The sequence below is a fragment of the Sinohyriopsis cumingii genome, chromosome 12 (genome assembly GCF_028554795.1).
Source record: "Sinohyriopsis cumingii isolate HCF-2022 chromosome 12, ASM2855479v2, whole genome shotgun sequence".
Lineage (NCBI taxonomy): Eukaryota > Metazoa > Mollusca > Bivalvia > Unionida > Unionidae > Sinohyriopsis > Sinohyriopsis cumingii.
The window spans coordinates 114,470,783-114,494,577 of record NC_142972.1 but is presented as its reverse complement, the minus strand read 5'-3'; the positions used below and the strand labels follow the sequence as shown (position 1 = coordinate 114,494,577).

General features: G+C 34.3%; 1 protein-coding gene across 5 annotated transcripts in view; it reads left to right on the top strand.

Moving 5' to 3' along the window:
• Positions 1-314: 314 nt before the first annotated feature.
• Positions 315-23,795, top strand: part of LOC149787281 (hemocyte protein-glutamine gamma-glutamyltransferase-like) — a 146,116-nt gene continuing 122,635 nt past the window's right edge. For 4 of the 5 annotated variants that reach the window (XR_016425145.1, XR_016425144.1, XM_089977812.1 and 1 more), the window contains exons 1-2: positions 315-460; positions 3,109-3,325. Coding sequence is in view for 3 of the 5 variants with exons in the window: in XM_089977812.1 (XP_089833938.1) it covers positions 3,133-3,325 (193 nt within the window). In the remaining 2 variants the exon portion in view is untranslated. The remainder of the gene's footprint in view (positions 461-3,108; positions 3,326-23,795) is intronic. The other variant, XM_089977811.1, reaches the window with a different exon arrangement.

Sequence of the window (23,795 nt, the reverse complement as noted above, 5' to 3'; positions counted from 1 at the left end):
TAGCTTTTTAAAAAGTATTGTATTTTGTTAATTTTGGGTGATGTTTATAAAAACTAACAAAAAGTTAAATCTTGATTTTTCTAGTGACAGATTTATGAATATTTTTTCCTGTAATCAAATCCCATAATATAATTGAGGTACTACTGTCAGTTAGAATTATATACAACCTGTAGGTTTTTGTGCTTATTTGAATTGATATGGCCAAACTACATAGGAAGTGACAAAAGTGAGAACTGTACAGACCCTGCAGAATGTGTAGATAGAACAAATGCTCTGCTGAACAATCATACTGTATATTTGATACCTCTCCTTGACCTTGATTTACCGTAACAGACTAATGTCAATAAAGGACCCTTTTATGATTACATACAACAGCAAAAGAAGTGTATAACTTGAAATATTATCCCATTACTAAGGGATTGTTCATTCGGTCTTCATCACAGCTTGTGCACAGATACATGTAAGTATGTCTAAGTACTTTATGGTCATGTTTTTGAGTGTATCATTGTTTTGGTCTGTTTTGAAGTGGTAAAATTTGCTTCATGTATTACCTATGCATGGATAGATTTGAAGTGGTAAAATCTGCTACATGTATTACTTATGCATAGATAGATTTGAATTGATAAAATCTGCCACATGTATTACCTATGCATAGATAGATTTGAATGGGTAAAACCTACTACATGAATTTCCTATGCGTAGATTTGAAGTGGTAAAATCTGCTACATGTATTACTTATGCATAGATAGATTTGAATTGATAAAATCTGCCACATGTATTACCTATGCATAGATAGATTTGAATGGGTAGAACCTACTACATGAATTTCCTATGCATAGATTTGAAGTGGTAAAATCTGTTACATGTATTACTTATGCATAGATAGATTTGAATTGATAAAATCTGCCACATGTATTACCTATGCGTAGATAGATTTGAATTGGTAAAAATCTGCCTCGTGTATTACCCATGCATAGATAGATTTGAAGTGGTAAAATCTGCTTCATGTATTACCTATGCATGGATAGATTTGAATTGGTAAAATCTGCTACATGAATTTCCTATGCATAGATTTGAATTGGTAAAATCTGCTACATGTATTACCTATGCATAGATAGATTTGAATTGGTAAAACCTACTTCATGTATTACCTATACATAGATAGATTTGAATTGGTAAAACCTGTTACATGTATTACCTGTGCATAGATAGATTTGAATGGGTAAAACCTACTTAATGTATTACATATGCATAGATAGATTTGAATTGTCAAAACCTACTACATGTATTACCTATGCATAGATTTGAATTGGTAAAATCTACTTCATGTATTACCTATACATAGATTTGAATTGGTAAAACCTGTTACATGTATTACCTATGCATAGATAGATTTGAATGGGTAAAACCTACTTCATGTATTACCTATGCATAGATAGATTTGAATTGGTAAAACCTACTTCATGTATTACATATGCATAGATAGATTTGAATTGTCAAAACCTACTTCATGTATTACCTATGCATAGATGGATTTGAAGTGGTAAAATCTGCCACATGTATTACCTATGCATAGATTTGAATTGGTAAAACCTACTACATGTATTACCTATGCATAGATTTGAATTGGTAAAACCTACTTCGTGTATTACCTATGCATAGATAGATTTGAATTGGTAAAACCTGTTACATGTATTACCTATGCATAGATGGATTTGAAGTGGTAAAATCTGCTATATGTATTACCTATGCATGGATAGATTTGAATTGGCAAAACCTACTACATATGTTACTTATGCATAGATTGATTTGGATTGTTAAAGTCTGCTTCGTGTATTACCTATGCATAGATTGATTTGGATTGTTAAAGTCTGCTTCATGTATTACCTATGCATAGATAGATTTGAATGGGTAAAACCTACTACATGTATTACCTATGCATAGATAGATTTGAATGGGTAAAACCTACTTCATGTATTACCTGTGCATGGATAGATTTGAATTGGCAAAACCTACTTCATGTATTACCTATGCATAGATTTGAACTGGTAAAACCTACTAAATGTATCACTTATGCATAGATAGATTTTGAACTGGCAAAACCTACTTCATGTATTACCTATGCATAGATAGATTTGAACTGGCAAAACCTACTTCATGTATTACCTATGCATAGATAGATTTGAATGGGTAAAACCTACTTCATGTATTACCTATGCATAGATAGATTTGAATTAGCAAAACTTACTACATGTATTACCTATGCATAGATGGATTTGAATTGGTAAAACCTACTTCATGTATTACCTATACGTAGATAGATTTGAATTGGTAAAACCTGTTACATATATTACCTATGCATAGATAGATTTGAACTGGCAAAACCTACTACACGTATTACCTATGCATAGATTTGAATTGGTAAAACCTACTTCATGTATTACCTATGCATAGATAGATTTGAAGTGGTAAAATCTACTGTATGTATTACCTATGCACAGATAGATTTAAACTGGTAAAACCTACTTCATGTATTACCTATGCATAGATAGATTTGAAGTGGTAAAATCTGCTATATCTATTACCTATGCACAGATAGATTTGAATTGGTAAAACCTACTACATGTATTACCTATGCAATGATAGATTTGATTTACTTAGTTTTAGTAATAGATCACTACTCATATATGATAACAGAAGATCTGTTGTCCATAAATAGTGTCTTTAGGGAATCTAACGGAACCAGAGTGGAATAGAAAATCTGTAGGGAGTCTAATGTAACCAGAGTGGAATAGAAAATCTGTTTGGACTCTAGAACTAGATGGGAATAGAATATCTGTTTGGACTCTAATGGAGCTAGATAGGAATAGAATATTTGACACCTTTCATTTATTACAAACACACATCAAAGTTTGGTCAGTTGTCTCCTGAATAACTGTTTATGATTAATGACTTTAAAGTTTGTCAGTTTGGAGACTGTGCTGAAATATAAAATATTTAGAGTTAATGATATTTAATATGTTTGAATTGATTCTGTAATAACTTTTGAAGTCTTAAATCTGTAATGGTTTGCATATAAGCACAACAGATATTAATTTTAAATGACAGCAGCATTTGAACCAAGTTAAAGATATGTGGAGACGTCCTCATTTCTCTGATGGAAGATCAGTAAGGCCAATCCGAAGAAAACATACTACATTCTTTGGTCGTGACAGTAATCCCACATTTGAAGGGTGGCTACGAGTTAACAGACGGACAATTCACTATGGAGGGAGAGAATCAGCTCCACCACAGCAAATGGACTTGGACGAGGAAGAACTTCAAGGTAGGTCTCTAGTGACTCAGGTTCCAAAAGGCATAAGAAGGAAAACAACTTTTTATTTTCTATCATGAGTTGAATGTGGGTCATTATGTTAACATTGTCCATCCTTGTGTTTGTCACACCTTATTAGACTTGATAATTACAGGTTTGTTCCTCTTGTTTATTTGGCTGCAGAGTATTGGTAATTAAAAAACTATGTTAAAAATGAATCACTATGACCTGTATTTCATGCTTGGGTAATTACAAAACCACTGTATAAAGGACCACTATGACCAGTATTTCATTCATGGGTAATTACAACCCCACCTTGAAAATGACCACAATGAATTATATATTTCATGCTCAGGTAATTACCAAACCACCTTAACAAGGACCACTATGACCTATATTTCATGCTCAGGTAATTACTGGTACAACACCCCCTTAAAAAGGATCACTGTGACCTGTATTTCATACCTGGGTGACTTTATTTAAAGGAACTATTTATGATTTTGTAAAACATGCTAGCCTTACATTGTCCAATTTTACTTTCTTCATTGCAATTTCCAGCAATGTCATTGGTCAGGCCCTTTTGAATTTTTTGGGCTCATGCCGGTATGAAATGAAGATAAAAAATTGAAATTAAAAACTGTGTAAAATATTTGCAAGTCGCATTGACGTAATGTTGGTTACATCAACAACAGGGGCAGTGTGATCCAATCATGTATAGAAAACAATGCTGTGAATGAGAAGAAAAAAAAGAACAGATTTGACTTCTTAAGACTAAAAAGCAAAAGCTGAAAGTAGGAGCAATGAAATATATGGATACTTGGTGGAGAGAGAGAAATTATCTCTGACATTCCAAATGTTCATTCATTACATTTTGATATGTAATTTGTAGCATTGTTTCATGTAAGACAAAGATCATTTGATCATTTGGGTGGGACTGAATAACTTAATAATTCTTCTCTTGATTGGACAAACAGACATGCTCTAGCTGTCTGGATGAGACCTATAGTAGCATTTTCATGTTTTAAATGAAATTAGAGATGGAAGAAAAATGGAAGATGTTAACATTCTCTTTGGTTGTAATTCCAATTTAAATAAATAATTTGTACATTTTAATCATTAGGACTTTAGCACTGAATCTAGTGATGCAATTTTATAGAGATGATAAGCATGTTTCTCAAAGGATTTTACAGAAATGGTAAGTGTTTTTCATAGGATTTTATAGAGATAGTCAGCATGTTTCTCAGGATTTTGTAGAGATGGTAAGCATGTTCTCAAAGGGTTTATAGTGATGGTAAGAGTGTTCTCATAGGATTTTATAAAGATGGTAAGTGTGCTTCTCAAAGGCTTTTATACAGATGGTAAGCTTGTTCTCAAAAGATTTTATAAAGATGGTAAGTGTGTTCTCAACAGATTTTACAGAGACAGTAAGCATGTTCTGATAGGAATTATAGAGATGGTAATCATGTTTCCCAAAAGATTTTATTGAGATGGTAATCATGTTTAGATGTTTTATACAGATGGTAAGTGTGTTTCATAAAGGATTTGATAGAGATGGTAAGTGTGTTTCATAAAGGATTTGATAGAAATGGTAAGTATGTTTCTCATAGAATTTTATAAAGATCCTAAGTGCATTTCTTAAAAGATGTATAGAGATGGTAAGTGTGTTTCTCATAGTCCTTTATAGAGATGGTAAGCATGTTTCTCAAAGGATTTTATAAAGATGGTAAGCATGTTTCCCAAAATATTTTATAAAGATGTCAAGCATGTTTCTCAAAAGATTTTATAGAGATGGTAAGTATTTTCCCAAAGATGGTAAGTGTGTTTCTCGAAGGATTGTATAGAGATGGTAAGTTTGTTTCTCAAAGGGTTTTATAAAGATGGTAAGCATGTTTCTCAAAGGATTTTATACAGGTGGTAAGTGTGTTTCTCAAAGGATTTTATAGAGATGTTAAGTGCATTTCTCAAAGGATTTTATAGAGATGGTAAGCTTGTTTTTCAGTGGAATTTATTATGGATTGATACAGCAAGGATGTAAAACATATTCTGGGTGAATCAAACTGATGAGTTTTAGTTCAAATGTTTAAAAAGCAGTATGTCATCCAATTTTATTGTGTGCAGCCTTGCAATCTCTCTCACTTAATCTCTGTCACAAGCACACACATACATGGTTATAAACACACATGCACACACATTTTCATAGATGCTGTCAATCATATATACATTGGTCTAAAGTGTATTCAGCTCTTTAATTTGTCATTTATAACTTAAATTTTTTAAACAACATAAGTGTTTTGTTTATTTTTGTTTAAAAATGATTCTTCAGTGATAATAATCACAAGTAGCCCACTCCTCCCCCATTGCTTAAGCTTTAGAAAAGAGATTTGCTGTAAGCTCTTTGTCCCCAATTGATTTAATTCTGAGTGTTTTGACCACTTTATGCAGTGGCAACTTTTTTTTATTTCTATGAAAAAGATCTTGTTAAATAGACATATTTGTTAATTCCAGTACACTATAGACAATATTGCAAAAGCTAAGGAATGTTCGGAATAAGTTCCAGATCCTGGAATGTACTGGTCTGCCAACAGTCCTGATGTATCAAAATGGCATTGTCCCGAACTCTTTTGAATAAATTCACAATAGTTGCAGAAAAATATTTTAGTCCAGTGAGCATTATATAATTCCAGTTAATAATCTAAACAAATGTTTCCTCTCAAATAATACCTAAACACAACATTAAATACATCTGCAGACTGATGGTGCAGCAAGAACATAGGAAATAGGAATTTGAAATAGGAATGAATTCAGTTTCAGATCAGTTCTCTCCTTATATACAATTAATTTGGTACTAAAACACATTTTTCTCTTATTCACTGCATGATATTTAGCAAATACCCCACATCACAAAAGAATCCAACTGACTGACCCATCCAATGATAAATAACTTAATTCTTTTAAGAACCCACATCACCAGCCTATCAAAACGAAAATAACCCCAAACTTGTAGACAGGTTTATTATTAGAAACTTGATGTCTATTTATAGATCCTATACCATCTAGAGGTACTCTTATTATCTTAAAATAGAATCTATACCCATGTACAAAGTTGGATATGTAATATTTTTTATATAGATAATCACTACAATTTACAGTCAAGAAAAAATGACAATATATATATATATATATATATATATATATATATATATATATATATATATATTGAAATAAATAGTCATCCTTAGGATCTATTTGATATTTAGAAGACAATTGTAAGTCAGATCCCACTGCAATCAACAATAACTCAGGACTGCAATTTTATCATATGTCAGCATATCTAGATCTCTATTCTTTGTTCTACTGATTACTTCTAACTAAATGAAAACAACCAAATTTGCTGGCACATTGTGCAATGGCTGATCTTGGTCTGTGCAGTTTGAAGTTAGATCCAGTGTCTGATCTTAATCTGTGCTGTTCAGAGTTATATCCTTTGGCTTTTCTTGGTCTCTCTGGTTAGATCCAGTGGCTGATCTTGGTCTGTGCTGTTCGGAGTTATATCCTTTGGCTTTTCTTGGTCTCTATGGTTAGATCCAATGGCTGATGTTGGTCTGCACATTTTGTGGTTAAATCCAATGGTTGATCTTGGCCTGTACAATTTGCAGGGAGATCCAATCACCCATCTTGGTCTATGCAATTTACAGTTTGATACAGTGGTTGATGTTTGTCTGGGCAGTTTGTAGTTAGATCCAGTGGCTGATGTTGGTCTGTGCATTTTGTGGTTAAATCCATTGGTTGATCTTAGCCTGTGCAGTTTGCAGGGTGAACCAATCACCCATCTTGGTCTATGCAATTTGCACTTTGATGCAGTGGCTAATGTTGGTCTGTGTAGTTTGTATTTAGATCAAGTGGCTAATGTTGGTCTGTGCAATTTGCAGTTAGATCCAGTAATGCAGGTATGTGAGAAAGCTTGCCAGTAGCTTCTCGTGGGTCGGTGGTTCTTTCTGGGGTTTTTCTGGGTTCTTCCTCCACCATTAATACTGGCCACCATGTATAGCCTATCATGTGTTGAAAAATGGCATTAAACCCTAAAACAATAACAACAACAACAACAGTTAGATCCAGTGGCTGATGTTGGTCTGTGTATTTGGTATTTAGATCCAGTGGCTAATGTTGGTCTGTGTAGTTTGTATTTAGATCCAATGGCTAATGGGTTGAAAAATCAATTAAATCATGGAGTGAAAAATCAATAAATTATATCATGGGGTGAAAAATCGATCAATTACATAATGGGGTGAAAAATCAATCAATTAGAAAAATCAATCAATTTCATCATGGGTTGAAAAATCAAATAAATCATGGAGTGAAAAATCAATCAATTATATCATGGGTTGAAAAATCAATGAATTACATCATGGGTTGAAAAATCAATTTCATCATGGTGTGTAAAATTAAACCAATTACATCATGGGGTGTAAAACCAAATCAATTACATCATGGTGTGAAAAATCAATCAATTTCATGATGGTGTGAAAAATCAATCAATTACATCATGGTGTGAAACGTCAATGAATTATATCATGGGGTGAAAATGTAATCAATTACATTATGATTTAAAAAATCAATTAATTACACCATGGTGTGAAAAATCAATCAACTACATCATGGTGTGAAAAATCAATCAATTACATCATGGTGTGAAAAATCAATAAATTTCATCATGGTGTGAAAAATCAATCAATTACATCATGGTGTGAAAAATTAATCAATTACATCATGGTGTGAAAAATTAGTCAATTACTACATGGTGTGAAAAATTAGTCAATTACTACATGTTGTGAAAAATCAATTAATTACACCATGTTGTGAAAAATCAATCAACTACATCATGGTTTGAAAAATCAATCAATTTCATCATGGTGTGAAAAATTAGTCAATTACTACATGGTGTGAAAAATCAAATAATTACATCATGGGGTGGAAAACCTTAATATAAAGACAGCAGTATATTTAAATGAATTTTAACAAAATAGGCATTCAACTATGAATTATTTCAGGACTATCCAAATAAGAATAAAATTGGTACTTTAAAATAAAATGCAGCAGGACTATTCAAATGAGAACAAAAAGGCACTCTACAATGAATTACAGCAGGACTATTCAAATGAGAACAAAATAGGCATTCCACAATGAATTACAGCAGCACTATTCAAATGAGAACAAAATAGGCATTCCACAATGAATTACAGCAGAACTATTCAAATGAGAACAAAATAGGTATTCCACAATGAATTACAACAGGACTATTCAAATGAGAACAAAATAGGTATTCCACAATGAATTACAACAGGACTATTCAAACGAGAACAAAGATTATAATAAATATCTTGATAGTTCTTGGGCTGTTTGTTACATATTCCTGTTGATTCACTACATAATTACCATACTGTTGCTGTAACACTGTTCATGATTCCCCACATGATTACGATACAGCAGTCTATCACTGTAACACTGTTCATGGTTCACTACATAATTACCATACAGATGTCTGCCACTTTTACAGTGTTCATGGTTCACTACATAATTACCATACAGATGTCTGTTGCTGTAACACTGTTCATGGTTCACTACATAATTACCATACAGCTTTCTGTCACTTTTACAGTGTTCATGGTTCACTACAAAATTACTATACAGTAGTCTGTCACTGTAGTATTATTCACAGTTCACTGCATAATTACCATACAGCTGTCTGTCACTGTACCACTGTTCATAGTTCCTTACATAATTACCATACAACAGTCTTTCGCTGCTCATGGTTCACTACAAAATTACTATAAAGTAGTCTGTCACTGTATCATTGTTCATGGTTCACTACATAATTACCATGCAGCAGTCTATCAATGACAGTATACTATGATGTAATCATAGTGTAATATGATGTAATGACAGTGTACTATGATGTAATGATAGTGTACTATGATTTAACAACAGTGTAATATGATGTAACAACAGTGTACTATGATGTAATGACAGTGTACTGTGATGTAATGACAGTGTACTATGATGTAATGATAGTGTAATATGATGTAATGATAGTGTAATATGATGTAACAACAGTGTACTATGATTTAATGATAGTGTAATATGATGTAACAACAGTGTACTATGATTTAATGATAGTGTACTATGATGTAATGATAGTGTAGTATGATGTAATGACTGTACTATGATTTAATGATAGTGTACTATGATGTAATGATAGTGTAGTATGATGTAATGACAGTGTACTATGATGTAATGATAGTGTAATATGATGTAATGATAGTGTAATATGATGTAATGATAGTGTAATATGATGTAACAACAGTGTACTATGATTTAATGATAGTGTAATATGATGTAACAACAGTGTACTATGATTTAATGATAGTGTACTATGATGTAATGATAGTGTAGTATGATGTAATGACTGTACTATGATTTAATGATAGTGTACTATGATGTAATGATAGTGTAGTATGATGTAATGACTGTACTATGATTTAATCATAGTGTACTATGATGTAATGATAGTGTAGTATGATGTAATGACAGTGTAATATGATGTAATGATAGTGTAATATGATGTAACAACAGTGTACTATGATGTAATGATAGTATACTATGATGTAATGATAGCGTACTATGATGTAACAACAGTTTACTATGATGTAATGTCAGTGTTCTATGATGTAACAACAGTTTACTGTGATGTAATGATAGTGTACTATGATGTAATGTCAGTGTACTGTGATGTAATGATAGTGTAATATGATGTAATGACAATGTATTATGATGTAATGACAGTGTACTATGATGCATTGATAGTGTATTATGATGTAATGATAGTGTACCGTGATGTATGTGAGGTCACCGTATCCTGAGCTACATTATATGGAAAAATAAGGAGTAAGCAGGAGTGAATTTGCCCTGGAAGTGCTTAAAATACATGAGCTTCAGTAGTGGGGGGTCAAAGCCTAAAGGGCACATGGTACTAATGGTATGGAAAAATGGGAACAAGCCTGGAAATAGGTGAACATAAAATAGAGTATATATGGGTTAGGCTGGCCAGGATTGGTTAATAATGTAAGTTATGTTGTAGGAAAAACAATCTTTTGAGAGCTTATCCGAGTTGTAAGTGAAATAAAATAGAGACATTGTTTTATTGATGAGATTTTAGATCTTTAACAGTCTTGAGTTTGGAACACTCATTACTAAAATTATCACCTGTTTCAAACACATGCAGATCCAGAAAATTCCATGGCTCATATCCTTTTCTCAACACAAAAGCTGACATCCAGGTTTCATCTATACTGATAAATATAGGTTTGATCATAAGCACTCAAAAATTTTAAGTTATTGAATTTTTAATATCATGGTGTTTGCATAGGTTTACTATGAGAACTGTATTCAAGTACCGTGAGTCCTAAAGAAGAATGGACATAAAGATGGCCTTGTTTATGGCCCCTTCCCTGTAACAGTATTTCAGGATCTGCTAGTGGAATGTGGCTTGGTTTATTGTTTCAAGACACAGCAACAGGTTATTAAGTGAGGGAGTCAATTGGAGTAGAGTGTCTTGCTCCAGAATACAACATGGTAAGTCAGCTTGGGCTGATACAATGGTAGGACCTGTACCCACTCTTGTTTGGTCAAGAGTCCAGCATGTTCATCATGGAACCACTGCAACTCCTCTGCAGTAGCCAGATATATTTCAACACCTTGGATCATCACAACAACATATATACAAGTTACAAATATATTTCAACACCTTGGATGATGTCATCACAACAAAACATATACAAGTTACAGAAATTATTTCAAAACCTAGGATGGCATCATCATGACAAAACATTAACAAGTTACAGAAAATAGGTTTCCATGACCTTCTGACTTGTCACATAAGCATCATACTAACATAGAAACAGGCTAAAGATTCTTGGTGGAAATTTTAGTCACTGTATGACAATGTATGTATGTTTTCTTTCCTTTCTTTCCTATTTCTGTAAAAACTGTGGCTCATGTTGCAAAAAAACTATCAAATGAGTGCAAAAACCATAGCTTTTGGTTAAAGTGATAAATGAGTCCAAAAACCATAGTTTTTGGTTAAAGTGTTAAATGAGTGCAAAAACCATAGCTTTTGGTTAAAGTGTTAAATGAGTGCAAAAACCATAGCTTTTGGTTAAAGTGTTAAATGAGTCCAAAGACCATAGCTTTTGGTTAAAGTGTTAAATGAGTGCAAAAACCATAGCTTTTGGTTAAAGTGATAAATGAGTGCAAAAACCATAGCTTTTGGTTAAAGTGTTAAATGAGTGCAACAAAAATGGCTCGTGGAGTGAAACAATTTGCACTTGAGTACAGAAACTATAACTGATGGTGTGAAAGAAGTAACAAATGAATGTAAAAACCATAGCTCATGTTGTGAAAAAAGCATCAAATGATTGCAAAAATATCATGGTTCATGGCATGAATGAAAAGTCAAATGAGTACAAAAACCATGGCTTGTGATGTGAAAGAAGTGTCAATCGAGTGCAAAACACATGACTGATGGTGTGAAAGAAGCGTCAAACAAGTGCATAAACTATGATTTATTGTGTGAAAAATTGTCAAATGAAAGCAAATCCATGACACATGGTGTGAAAGAAATGTCAAATGAGTGCAAAAACATGGTTTGTGGTGTGAAAGAAGTATTAAATGAATGCAAAAACCATGAAAAGGTTGTAAAATATGTCAAATGAATGCAAAAACTATGACTACTAGTATGAAAGAGGTGTCATATGAATGAAAAAACCATGACTGAAGGTGTGAAAGAAATGTCATATGAATGCCAAAAAAACATGAAAAGGTTGTGAAAGAAGGGTTGAAATGAGTGTGAAAAGCATGACTCATGGTGTGAAATAAGTGTCAAATGAGTGCAAAATCCATGATTGAAGGTATGAAAGAAATGTCAAATGAGTGCAAAAACCATGATTCTCGGTGTGAAAGAAGTGTCAAACAAGTGTCAAACAAGTGCAAAAGCCATGGCTTTTGGTACGAAAGACGTGTGTCAAATGAGTGCAAAACCTTGGCTGTTGGTGGGAAAGAAGTGTCAAATGAGAACAAAGACCATAACTCATGGTGTGAAAGAAGTGTCAAATGAATGCAAAAACAATGGCTTTTGGTGTGAAACATATTCAAATAAGTGCAAAAACCATAACTCTTTGTGTGTAAAAAGTGTCAAATGAGTGCAAAAACTATGACTGATAGTATGAAAGAAGTGGCAGATGAGTGCAAAATCATAACTCTTGGTGTGAAAGAAGCATCAGATCAGTGCAAAAACCATAACTCTAGGTATGAAAGAAGTGTCAAATGAGTGCAAAAGCATGGCTCCTGGTGTAAAAGAAGTGTAAAGTGAGTGCAAAGAAGCAACCATTATAATTGCAGATACGTGCTCGTTCATTGAGGAAAATTGATAAATATTATGGAAAATAAGTTTTAGAACAGAATCCATGTTTCTGAAGCATAATTGTTTAAGCAAATTGATAAACTTATCTTTCTTGACCTCATTAAAGGTGCTGATATATATATCTGCTCATTTGACCTTAATTCAGTCATTATAATTACATTCTTGGCAATCAGAGATTGTATTAGACCAAGGCACTTTATAGTGAGGACAATGTTATTTCAGAGATTGTGTTAAACAAAGACATTTTATAGTAAGTACAATGTTATATATGTTATACTAAGACACTTTATTGTGAGGACACTATTACATCAGAGATTGTGTTAGACCAAGGCACTTTATAAGGAGGACAGTGTTATAAGCAAAATCGTGTTATATGGAGGTATTTTAAAGTGAGGACACTGTTATAAGGGAGATTGTGTAAACCAAGTGTTTGGTTTCAAGTAAACAACATAAGCCTTGATGTGCTGGTTCATAACGGACTGACAGATCTGGGTCATATTGTACATAGTATACCATAATGACATTGTAGGCATCACCTTTTCATTTGCACTGAATTTGGTAGGTGTGGGACTAATTGTTATTTATGATATATTTGGTGGGTGCGGGACTTATTGTTATTTATCATATATTTGGTTGGTGTGGGACTAATTGTTATTTATGATATATTTGATGGATGTAGTACTAATTGTTATTTGCATTACATTTGGTGTGTGTGTGACAAATTTTTATTTCATCTATATTTGTGGGTGTGGGACTAATTGTTATTTGCACTATATTTAGAAGGGCAGGGACTAATTGATTTTGGTTACAAAAGGAACACAGGCTTCTTTAAGGCAACTGCCTTTCAAAAAATCTGTTGTTTCTTCTTCCTTTTTATCTCTGTAAAGTTTATATTTTACACTAACTTCACCTTAGTGTGTAATATGAAATTCAACCAACACAGCAACATTTAACAATGTCACCATAAACAATTTTAATTGCAGCTAACAGTACCAGTAAAATATGGTGTAAGGCAATATATTGACAGAATTAGGTCATTCAGATTGTATTTCTGCAGCCATATAACCATAAAGGTAGACTTAACCACAACACCCATAGCAAACACCAATTATCACAGTATACTTCCTTATGATAAAACATCCAAGTTAAGCTTTATCTGTAAAGATTATCAATGCATCAATGAAACATGCATTTCCTGCCATCCTTATACCCAGAAATGGGGTCAATAAGCTGACATGGAGTTAGTGGTCCATGCGTATATGACTTCTTCTCTAGCCATTTGTCCCCTGCATGGCTCTGCCAACACTGAACAAGACTAGATGGAATGTTTCTTAGTATATACTGTGCCAGAATTGTGTTGGGATGTCTCTCTTAGAAATAGCATGGGTTCCATTGCAACGAGTTGAAAAATCTACAATGATACAGATCTGCCATCAAGTTTGGCTATTGTTACCAACATTTTGTTAACAACTATCATGGAATAACCTTTTAACCAAAACTTCCTTACCGTACCAGACCAAAAATGTCAAGTCCTAGCTAGCATTATCACCATTTGCATTTTGGCTGTATCAGACCGAATGTGATAGGTGTAGAATCCTAGCATAAAATTCTTTCCCCAGCTGGTTTGTTGTATTTACCTGTATATATCACACCCTGTCCCTAGCATGTGTATTGTATCTATGTGTATAAAACACTTCTCCCCCTGCCTGTTTGCTGTATTTACCTGTGTATAACACCACCTCCCTTAGCCTGTTTATTTACCTGTGTACAAAATCCCCACCATCAGCCTGTTTACTGTATTTGCCTATGTATAATACACCCTCATCCCAGCCTGTTTATTGTATATACCTGTGTATAACACCACCTCCCTCAGTCTGTTTGCTGTATTTACCTGTATATAATAATACCCCTTCCCCAACCTGTTTGCTGTTTTTACCTGTGTATAACAACCCCTCACCTGGCATGTTTACTGTCTCTATCTGTGTATAACTCCCCCTCCCCAACCTGTTTACTGTTTTTACCTGTGTATAACAACCCCTCCCCTGGCATGTTTACTCTATCTACCTGTGTATAACTCCCCCTCCCCAGCCTGTTTACTGTTTTTACCTGTATATAACACCCCTTCCCTGGCATGTTTACTGTATCTATCTGTGTATAACTCCCCCTCCCCAACCTGTTTACTGTTTTTACCTGTGTATAACACACCCTCCCCTGGCATGTTTACTGTATCTACCTGTGTATAACTCCCCCTCCCCAGCCTGTTTACTGTTTTTGCCTGTGTATAACACCCCATCCCTCAGCCTTTTTACTATATTCATATGTATATAAAACACCCTCCCTTAGCCTGTTTGCTATATTTACCCATGTATAGCACTCCTTTCCCTCAGCCTGTTTGCTGTATTTATCCATGTATAACACTCCTCTCCCAGCCTATGTACTATATTTACCTTTGTCTAACACCCCTTACCCCAGCTTTTCTGCTATATTTGCCTGTGTGTAACACTTCCTCATCAAGCCTGTTCACTATATTTACCTGCATATAACACACATCAACCCAGCCTGTTTATTGTATTTACCTGTGGATAACACCTCATCCATCAACTGTTAACACATTCTTCCTTACCTGGAGATGTTAAAACTCTAAATATGACTTTGAGAATGAGATTTTGTGTCAACCAACAATAAAGAACTTTACTTATGAAACACCACTTTTAATTGGCTGAGAGTGAAAATTCAATGTCAAACTCAAGCTCAGAAGTTTGATGGCCACCTAACTTCGGAGTCATAAAACTCTCTCATGACCATCTGAATTCAGTTTTTGTGCTCAGAAAGCTTCATAACTATGGGACCTGGTCACAATATTCTCCAAACGTTTTGGAGGAAAATCTCAGGTTTAAGTTTAAAATTAACAAAAGTTTGACAGTCTAAAACTTTAAATAAATAAAATTAATATTTTAGAACTTTAAGAAGTTTCTGAACTTGAGTGCTAATGTGCCAACTTTTAATTACATATGTGCACGCCAACTATAATATTTAAGGTTTTGAGTTAGAGATTGTGTTTCTTCACAAAATATTTTGAGAATATAGTGCCAGTAGCCTGGTAGTCAGGAAGCTCATTGAGCACAACAATTGAAATTGAACTCAAGACAACTCAAATAACAAACCATAAAGGAACTTGACAACCATGTAATTATACAATTATATAGTGACAACCATGTAATTACACAGTTATATAGTGACAACCATGTAATTAGGCAGTTATATAGTGACAACCATGTAATTAACACAGTTATATAGTGACAACCATGTAATTAGGCAGTTATATAGAGCAAACCATGTTCAGCTAATTCTGAATTTGGAAATTCTACCCTGGTTGCTTCAAATTTATTAGCAATCACAATTCTTTCATTTTGAGTATGAATTTGAATATTGTGCTCAAAGTGTTTTATATCTATTCAGATCAAGTTAAATGCTCAAAAGATTTGGAAAGCTAAGCCTCCAATATGTGGACGAATTCTTGCAGTTCAGGGTCTATCTTTGAATTCCAGTGCAGATCAAGGTCTGTGTTTAAATTCCAGTGGAGATCAGGGTCTTTGGTACACCATGTAATGGCATAGATCAGGGTCTTTGGTACACCATGTGATGGCATACATCAGGGTCTTTGGTACACCATGTAATGGCATAGATCAGGGTCTTTGGTACACCATGTAATGGCATAGATCAGGGTCTTTGGTACACCATGTAATGGCATAGATCAGGGTCTTTGGTACACCATGTGATGGCACAGATCAGGGTCTTTGGTACACCATGTAATGGCATAGATCAGGGTCTTTGGTACACCATGTAATGGCATAGATCAGGGTCTTTGGTACACCATGTGATGGCATAGATCAGGGTCATTGGTACACCATGTGATGGCATAGATCAGGGTCATTGGTACACCATGTGATGGCATAGATCAGGGTCTTTGGTACATCATGTGATGGCATAGATCAGGGTCTTTGGTACACCATGTAATGGCATAGATCAGGGTCTTTGGTACACCATGTAATGGCATAGATCAGGGTCTTTGGTACACCATGTAATGGCATAGATCAGGGTCTTTGGTACACCATGTGATGGCACAGATCAGGGTCTTTGGTACACCATGTGATGGCATAGATCAGGGTCTTTGGTACACCATGTAATGGCATAGATCAGGGTCTTTGGTACACCATGTGATGGCATAGATCAGGGTCATTGGTACACCATGTGATGGCATAGATCAGGGTCATTGGTACACCATGTGATGGCATAGATCAGGGTCTTTGGTACATCATGTAATGGCATAGATCAGGGTCTTTGGTACACCATGTAATGACATAGATCAGGGTCATTGGTACACCATGTGATGGCATAGATCAGGGTCATTGGTACACCATGTGATGGCATAGATCAGGGTCATTAGTACACCATGTGTTGGCATAGATCAGGGTCTTTGGTACACCATGTAATGGCATAGATCAGGGTCTTTGGTACACCATGTAATGGCATAGATCAGGGTCATTGGTACACCATGTGATGGCATAGATCAGGGTCATTGGTACACCATGTGATGGCATAGATCAGGGTCTTTGGTACACCATGTGATGGCATAGATCAGGGTCATTAGTACACCATGTGATGGCATAGATCAGGGTCTTTGGTACACCATGTGATGGCATATCTTTGGTACACCATGTGATGGCATAGATCAGGGTCTTTGCTCTTCATTTGAATTCCAGTGTGGGACAAATAGTATAGACCCATGAATCTACTGGTACACAATTTGATGGCATAGATCAGGGTCTGTGTTTGAAATCTAATGTAAGACAAATATTATTGACCCAGGAACTCCTAGTTCACCATGTGATGATATAGATCAGGGTCCATGTTTGAAATCCAATGTAGAACAAATAATACAGACTCACGAAACTACTAGTACACTATATGATGATATAGAACAGGGTCTGTGTTTGAAATCCAATGTGGAACCAATGGTATAGACCCATGATCTACTGGTGCACTATTTGATGATATAGATCAGGGTCTATGTTTGAAATCCAATGTAGGACAAATAGTGTCAGTGATGCAGTAAAGTTTTCAGTCTTGCAGAAATGATGCTGATATTCCATCAAACATGATGTCTGTAAAAACAGAAGCTTCTTACACTTTTTTCCTAAGCCATCTCAACGAAATGTGACTGAATAAGATAGAAAGCATCTTGGCATAAAGGCCTATAATGTGATAAGATGGAAAGCATCTTGTTATAAAGGCCTCTAATTTAACAAGATAGAAAGCATCTTGTTATAAAGGCATATAATGTAATAAGATCAAAAGCATCTTGGCATAAAGGCCTATAATTTGATAAGATAGAAAGCATCTTGGCATAAAGACCTATAGTGTAATAGGATAGAAAGCACCTTGGCATAGAGGCCTATAATATAGTTAGATCAAAAGCATCTTGGCATAAAGGCCTCCAATGTAATAAGATAGAGAGCACTTTGTCATAAAGGACTCTAATGTTTTTACAATTAATGCTAATCTGGTGTTAAATACATGGATGCATTTATAAAAAATGTTGAAAAACCTTCAATATCTTCTTACAAGAATTAATAGACAAAGCTTTGGTAAATTTTACAGCACACCGGCAATGAGGCTCTTTAGTTTTGCACAAGCTATATTTATCCACTTTGTCTACTCATGATAAGATTTTTAAGAAAACTTAAAATGACTTTTTGGCAAAATGAGGAACATAATTTGGTCAGCTTCAACTGAGAGCATGCTGGAAATAAATGTAATAATCATTTATGAGAAGAATGCCAGTGTAGCATTACATTTAAAAATCATTTATGCAAATGATGCCAATAATGTATATATTCCCAAAAGAATACAAATTTATATGTTATACTTACTGGTTGACTGTTGTGTCATCTTCTATGGACTACTGGTTGACTGTGTGCCATCTTCTATGGACTACTGATTGAATGTTGTGCCATCTTGTATAGACTACTGGTTGACTGTTGTGTCATCTTCTATGGACTACTGGTTGACTGTTTTATCATCTTCTATAGACTACTGGTTGACTATTGTGTCATCTTATATGGACTACTGGTTGACTGTTGTGTCATCTTCTTTGGACTACTGGTTGACTGTTGTGGTGGGCTTCTTATCAGATAACATGGAGTGGCTTATTATCAGACAGTATGGAGGGGGCTTATTATCAGACAACATGGAGTGGGCTTTTTATTAGACAACATGATGTGGGCTTATTATAAGACAACATGGAGTGGGGTTTTCATCAGACAACATGGTGTGGGCTTATTATCAGACAACATGGAGTGGGCTTCTTATCAGATGACATGGAGTGGGCTTATTATTAGACAACATGGTATAGGCTTATTATCAGACAACATGGAGTGGGCTTATTATCAGACAACATGTTGTGGGCTTATTATTAGACAACATGGAATGGGCTTATTATCAGACAATATGGAGGGGGCTTGTTATCAGAAAATTTGGAGGGAGCTTATTATCAGACAACATGGAGTGGGCTTATTTTCAGACAACATGGCGTGGGCTTATTACTAGACAACATGATGTGGGCTTATTTTTAGACAACATGGTGTGGGCTTATTATTAGACGACATGGAGTTGGCTTATTATCAGATAATATGGAGGGGGCTTATTATCAAAAAATATGGAGGGGGTTTATTATCAGACAACATGGTGTGGGCTTATTACTTGACAACATGATGTGGGCTTATTACTTGACAACATGATGTGGGCTTATTTTTAGACAACATGGTGTGGGCTTATTATTAGACAACATGGAGTTGGCTTATTATCAGACAATATGGAGGGGGCTTATTATCAGAAAATATGGAGGGGGCTTATTATCAGACAACATGGAATAGGCTTATTATCAGAGGTTAGCTTATTATTTGATAACATGGGGTTGGCATCATTAACAGACAACACAGGATGGGCTTATTACCAGACAATATCATAGTAGGCTCATTATCAAACAACATGGGGTCAGCTTATTATTTAATTTGACTGGGATATGTGAAATTATATATCTAGGACCTCAGTAATGCCATTTAGGCATTTAATGTTTTAATTTGACTGGGATAAGGGGAACATTATATCTAGGATCTCAATAATGCCATTAAGCATTGCAATCTGAAGTGAATTCCTTGTCTGAGTAGGAGATTTAACTATAGCCAGGCTTTTTGGTACCATCTTTCACTTCATAATGTATACCTGCTTCCAATCAAGTCAGACAGCTTGAAGCAAAAGAAAATAACTATTTTTTCATATAAAATTACAATTATAAAAACTCAAAAGATATTCCCAACAATGTAGTTTACTGTTTTGTACATGATAATAACTCACAACTGGAGGAAATTTTAATATGATGTCAGACAAGCAACATATCAGCAACACTTGCAGTTACACTTTCTCGTTTTTACATTACATGATAATATATTAAGGTGGAGACAACTCTCTCTTGTCTCTGAAAGTAGTTTAAGATTTAGTCTAAACTACATTCAGAGACAGAGAGAGTTGTCTCCAGCTTAATATATAATCATGTAATATGAAAATGACAAAGTGTAAAAACAAGTAGGTGAAAACATCTTTTTAGAGAATGCATTATCAAAGAGGAGATATCAGTGTTTAGTAAACAAAATCGCTAAAATAATTTCAAAAGTGCAAATTAAAATGAATCTAGGATTTTAAAAACTACAAACTTTGTAAATTGTTACAAGTATCAAATGTACAACCTATTGATTATTCTTTTTTGGCATTATGTGCAAAAAAATATCCTCATTAATTTGAAATATATCCCCAATAATGTGAAATACATCCACATTAATGTGAAATATATCCCCAATAATGTAAAAAATATCCCCAATAATGTGAAATATATCCCCAATAATGTGAAAAATATCCCCAATAATGTGAAATATATCCCCAATAATGTGAAAAATATCCCCAATAATGTGAAAAATATCCCCAATAATGTGAAATATATCCCCAATAATGTGAAAAATATCCCCAATAATGTGAAATATATCCCCAATGATGTGAAAAATATCCCCAATAATCTGAAATATATCCCCAATAATGTGAAAAATTTCCCCAATAATGTGAAATATATCCCCAATAATGTGAAAAATATCCCCAGTAATGTGAAATATATCCCCAATAATGTGAAATACATCCACATTAATGTAAAAGTATGTAGAATAATTCTCTCTGGCAAACTCGAGTCATTCATATTTCCGGTGGATCTTATATAACCCTTTTAACTTGACTGGATCATGTACACCATTCCCACTGACAGTCACCTTGATCCAACTTTCATATAAGCAGGTATATATGGTTTTCAGTGACCAGCAATAAACTGAATAATTGCTGAATCCAATTAATTACTGATGTGTTGTCTTTAAAATCAAATATTTTCTTCTGAAACATTTGCCTTGTTATTCATGAGAAATTGACCAAGATATGAAACCATCAGTTTACTATGTCACTTTATGGTCAGACAAGATTAGCAACAAACTGTTATTATGTAATGAATGAAACAGAAACTGACTTGAAAGAGGGCATCCCTATGTGGTCATACAAGATTAGCAACCCAGCTGTTACTATGTAATGAAAGCAGAGTAGCCTTTAGTTTATTAGAACCTTTAATAGTAGAACAAAGCACTTAACTGATAGCTAGGCAAGTGGAGCCAGGGTTGTCAAAAGTTTGTACTGGACAAAATGATACCCTGGGTGAGCATCCCATTCAGTATCTCCAACTTTGAAATAAAACACAGCAAACTTCATGAAATGGTGCACAGGGCAGTTGCACATATCACCCACCCTATACAACAGCCCTGGGTTGAGATTAGGTGAGTCATAAATTTATACTATCATTGTGTCATATAAATGTACAAATTGGATAGATAGAAGTTTCAAGATAGAAAATAGACCATAATACCAAATGGGCATTTATTATTTTTGAGGCTGAGTGGTCTAAAGCACTTACCATAATGGATCACTGCCATCTCACCTCTGTCTGTGTGGGTTCATCTCTCAGGCTCGGCCAATGTGGGTACGTGAGAAATCTTGCCAGTAGCTTCTTGTGGGTCAGTGGTTCTTTCCCGGGTTTTCCTGGGTTCTTCCTCAACCATTTATGCTGGCCACCATGTATAGCCTATCTTGTGCTGAAAAGTGACATTAAACCCTACAGCAACAACAACAACAATTATTTTTGCTTTTATGTTTTTTATGGAATCATGGTTTTCAAAAATAGTTGATTAATCTTTTTAAAGTTTCTAGTTTTTGGATCAAGGAACAAAATGAAAATATATCTTAAGCTTGTATTTAAATGTTAGGGAAGGGTTCTCTGGATAAAAATGTTATAAGGCATCTACAAAATTATCATTTTTACTGCATATAATTCACTTTCTTTGCTTGTTATAGAATCTTTGTTTTGACAATGTAGTCTATGTGTTGACAATCTAGTATATGTGATGATAACCCAGTCTATGTGTTGACAATCCAGTCTATGTGTTGACAATCCAGTCTATGTGTTGACAATCAAGTCTATGTGTTGACAATCAGGTCTATGTGTTGACAATCCAGTCTATGTGTTGACAATCAAGTCTATGTGTTGACAATCCAGTTATTACTTTGTTTTGACAATGCAGTCTATGTGTTAACAATCCAGTCTATGTGTTGACAATTCAGTCCAGTACTTTGTTTTGACAATCCAGTCTATGTGTTGACAATCTAGTCTATGTTGACAATTCAGTCCATTACTTTGTTTTGACAATACAGTCTATGTGTTGACAATCCAGTCTTTTACTTTGTTTTGACAATCCAGTTTATGTGTTGACAATCCAGTCTATTTCTTGAAAATCCAATATTTTATTTTGTGTTGACAAACCATTATATTACTTTGTGTTGACAATCCAGTCTATTACATTGTATTGACAATCCAGTCTATTACTTTGTGTTGAAATCTAGTCTATTACTTTGTTTTGACAATCCAGTCTATTACTTTGTGTTGGCAATCCAGTCTATTACTTTGTATGAAATAATTTACAAATGTTAGGAATTGCTTTAAAATTCTTGGGTGGACATATTTGAGATTGAAATGAGGCCTGGCACAGGTAATACTAGATTAATATGAGATTTAATAGAGGCCTGGCATGGGTAGTACTAGATTAATATGAGATTTAATAGAGGCCTGGCACAGGTAGTACTAGATTAATATGAGATTTAATAGAGGCCTGGCACAGGTAGTACTAGTTTAATATGAGATTTAATTGAGGCCAGAAATGGTAGTACTAAATAAAGCATTCACTTTGAGTTTATCTTAATGCGACTGATGTTATCCAAAACTGATGTCAAATTACTGTGTGCTGAATATAGTAAATGGCCATAAGTAAGTTCCCATTTCCAGAAATCCATGTACTTCTTTATTCTTTTTAGTAATCAAAAGTGTATGCTTGTATCAACAAAGTGCAGAAGATCTTTTGACACACATCCCTTGCAGTGTCACTATCATCCACAGACAGGTAAACCCCATTACACAAATTTAGTTTTATACAGGGAAATAAACCCCAGTATACAAGTTTTGTTTTATACAGGCAGGTAAACCCCAGTATACAAGCTTTTTTTTATACCTGACGGGCAGGTAAACCCCAATAAACAAAATTTGTTTTATACAGGCAGGTAAACTCCAGTATACAAGCTTTGTTTTATACAGGCATTTATACCCCATTATATAAGTTTTGTTTTATACAGGCAGGTAAACCTCATTATACAAGTTTTGTTTTATATAGGCAGGTAAACCCCAGTATACAAATTTTGTTTTATACAGGCACATTAACCCCAATATACAAGTTTTGTTTTATACAGGCAGGTAAACCCCAGTATACAAGCTTTTTTTTATACCTGACAAGCAGGTAAACCCCAATATACAAAATT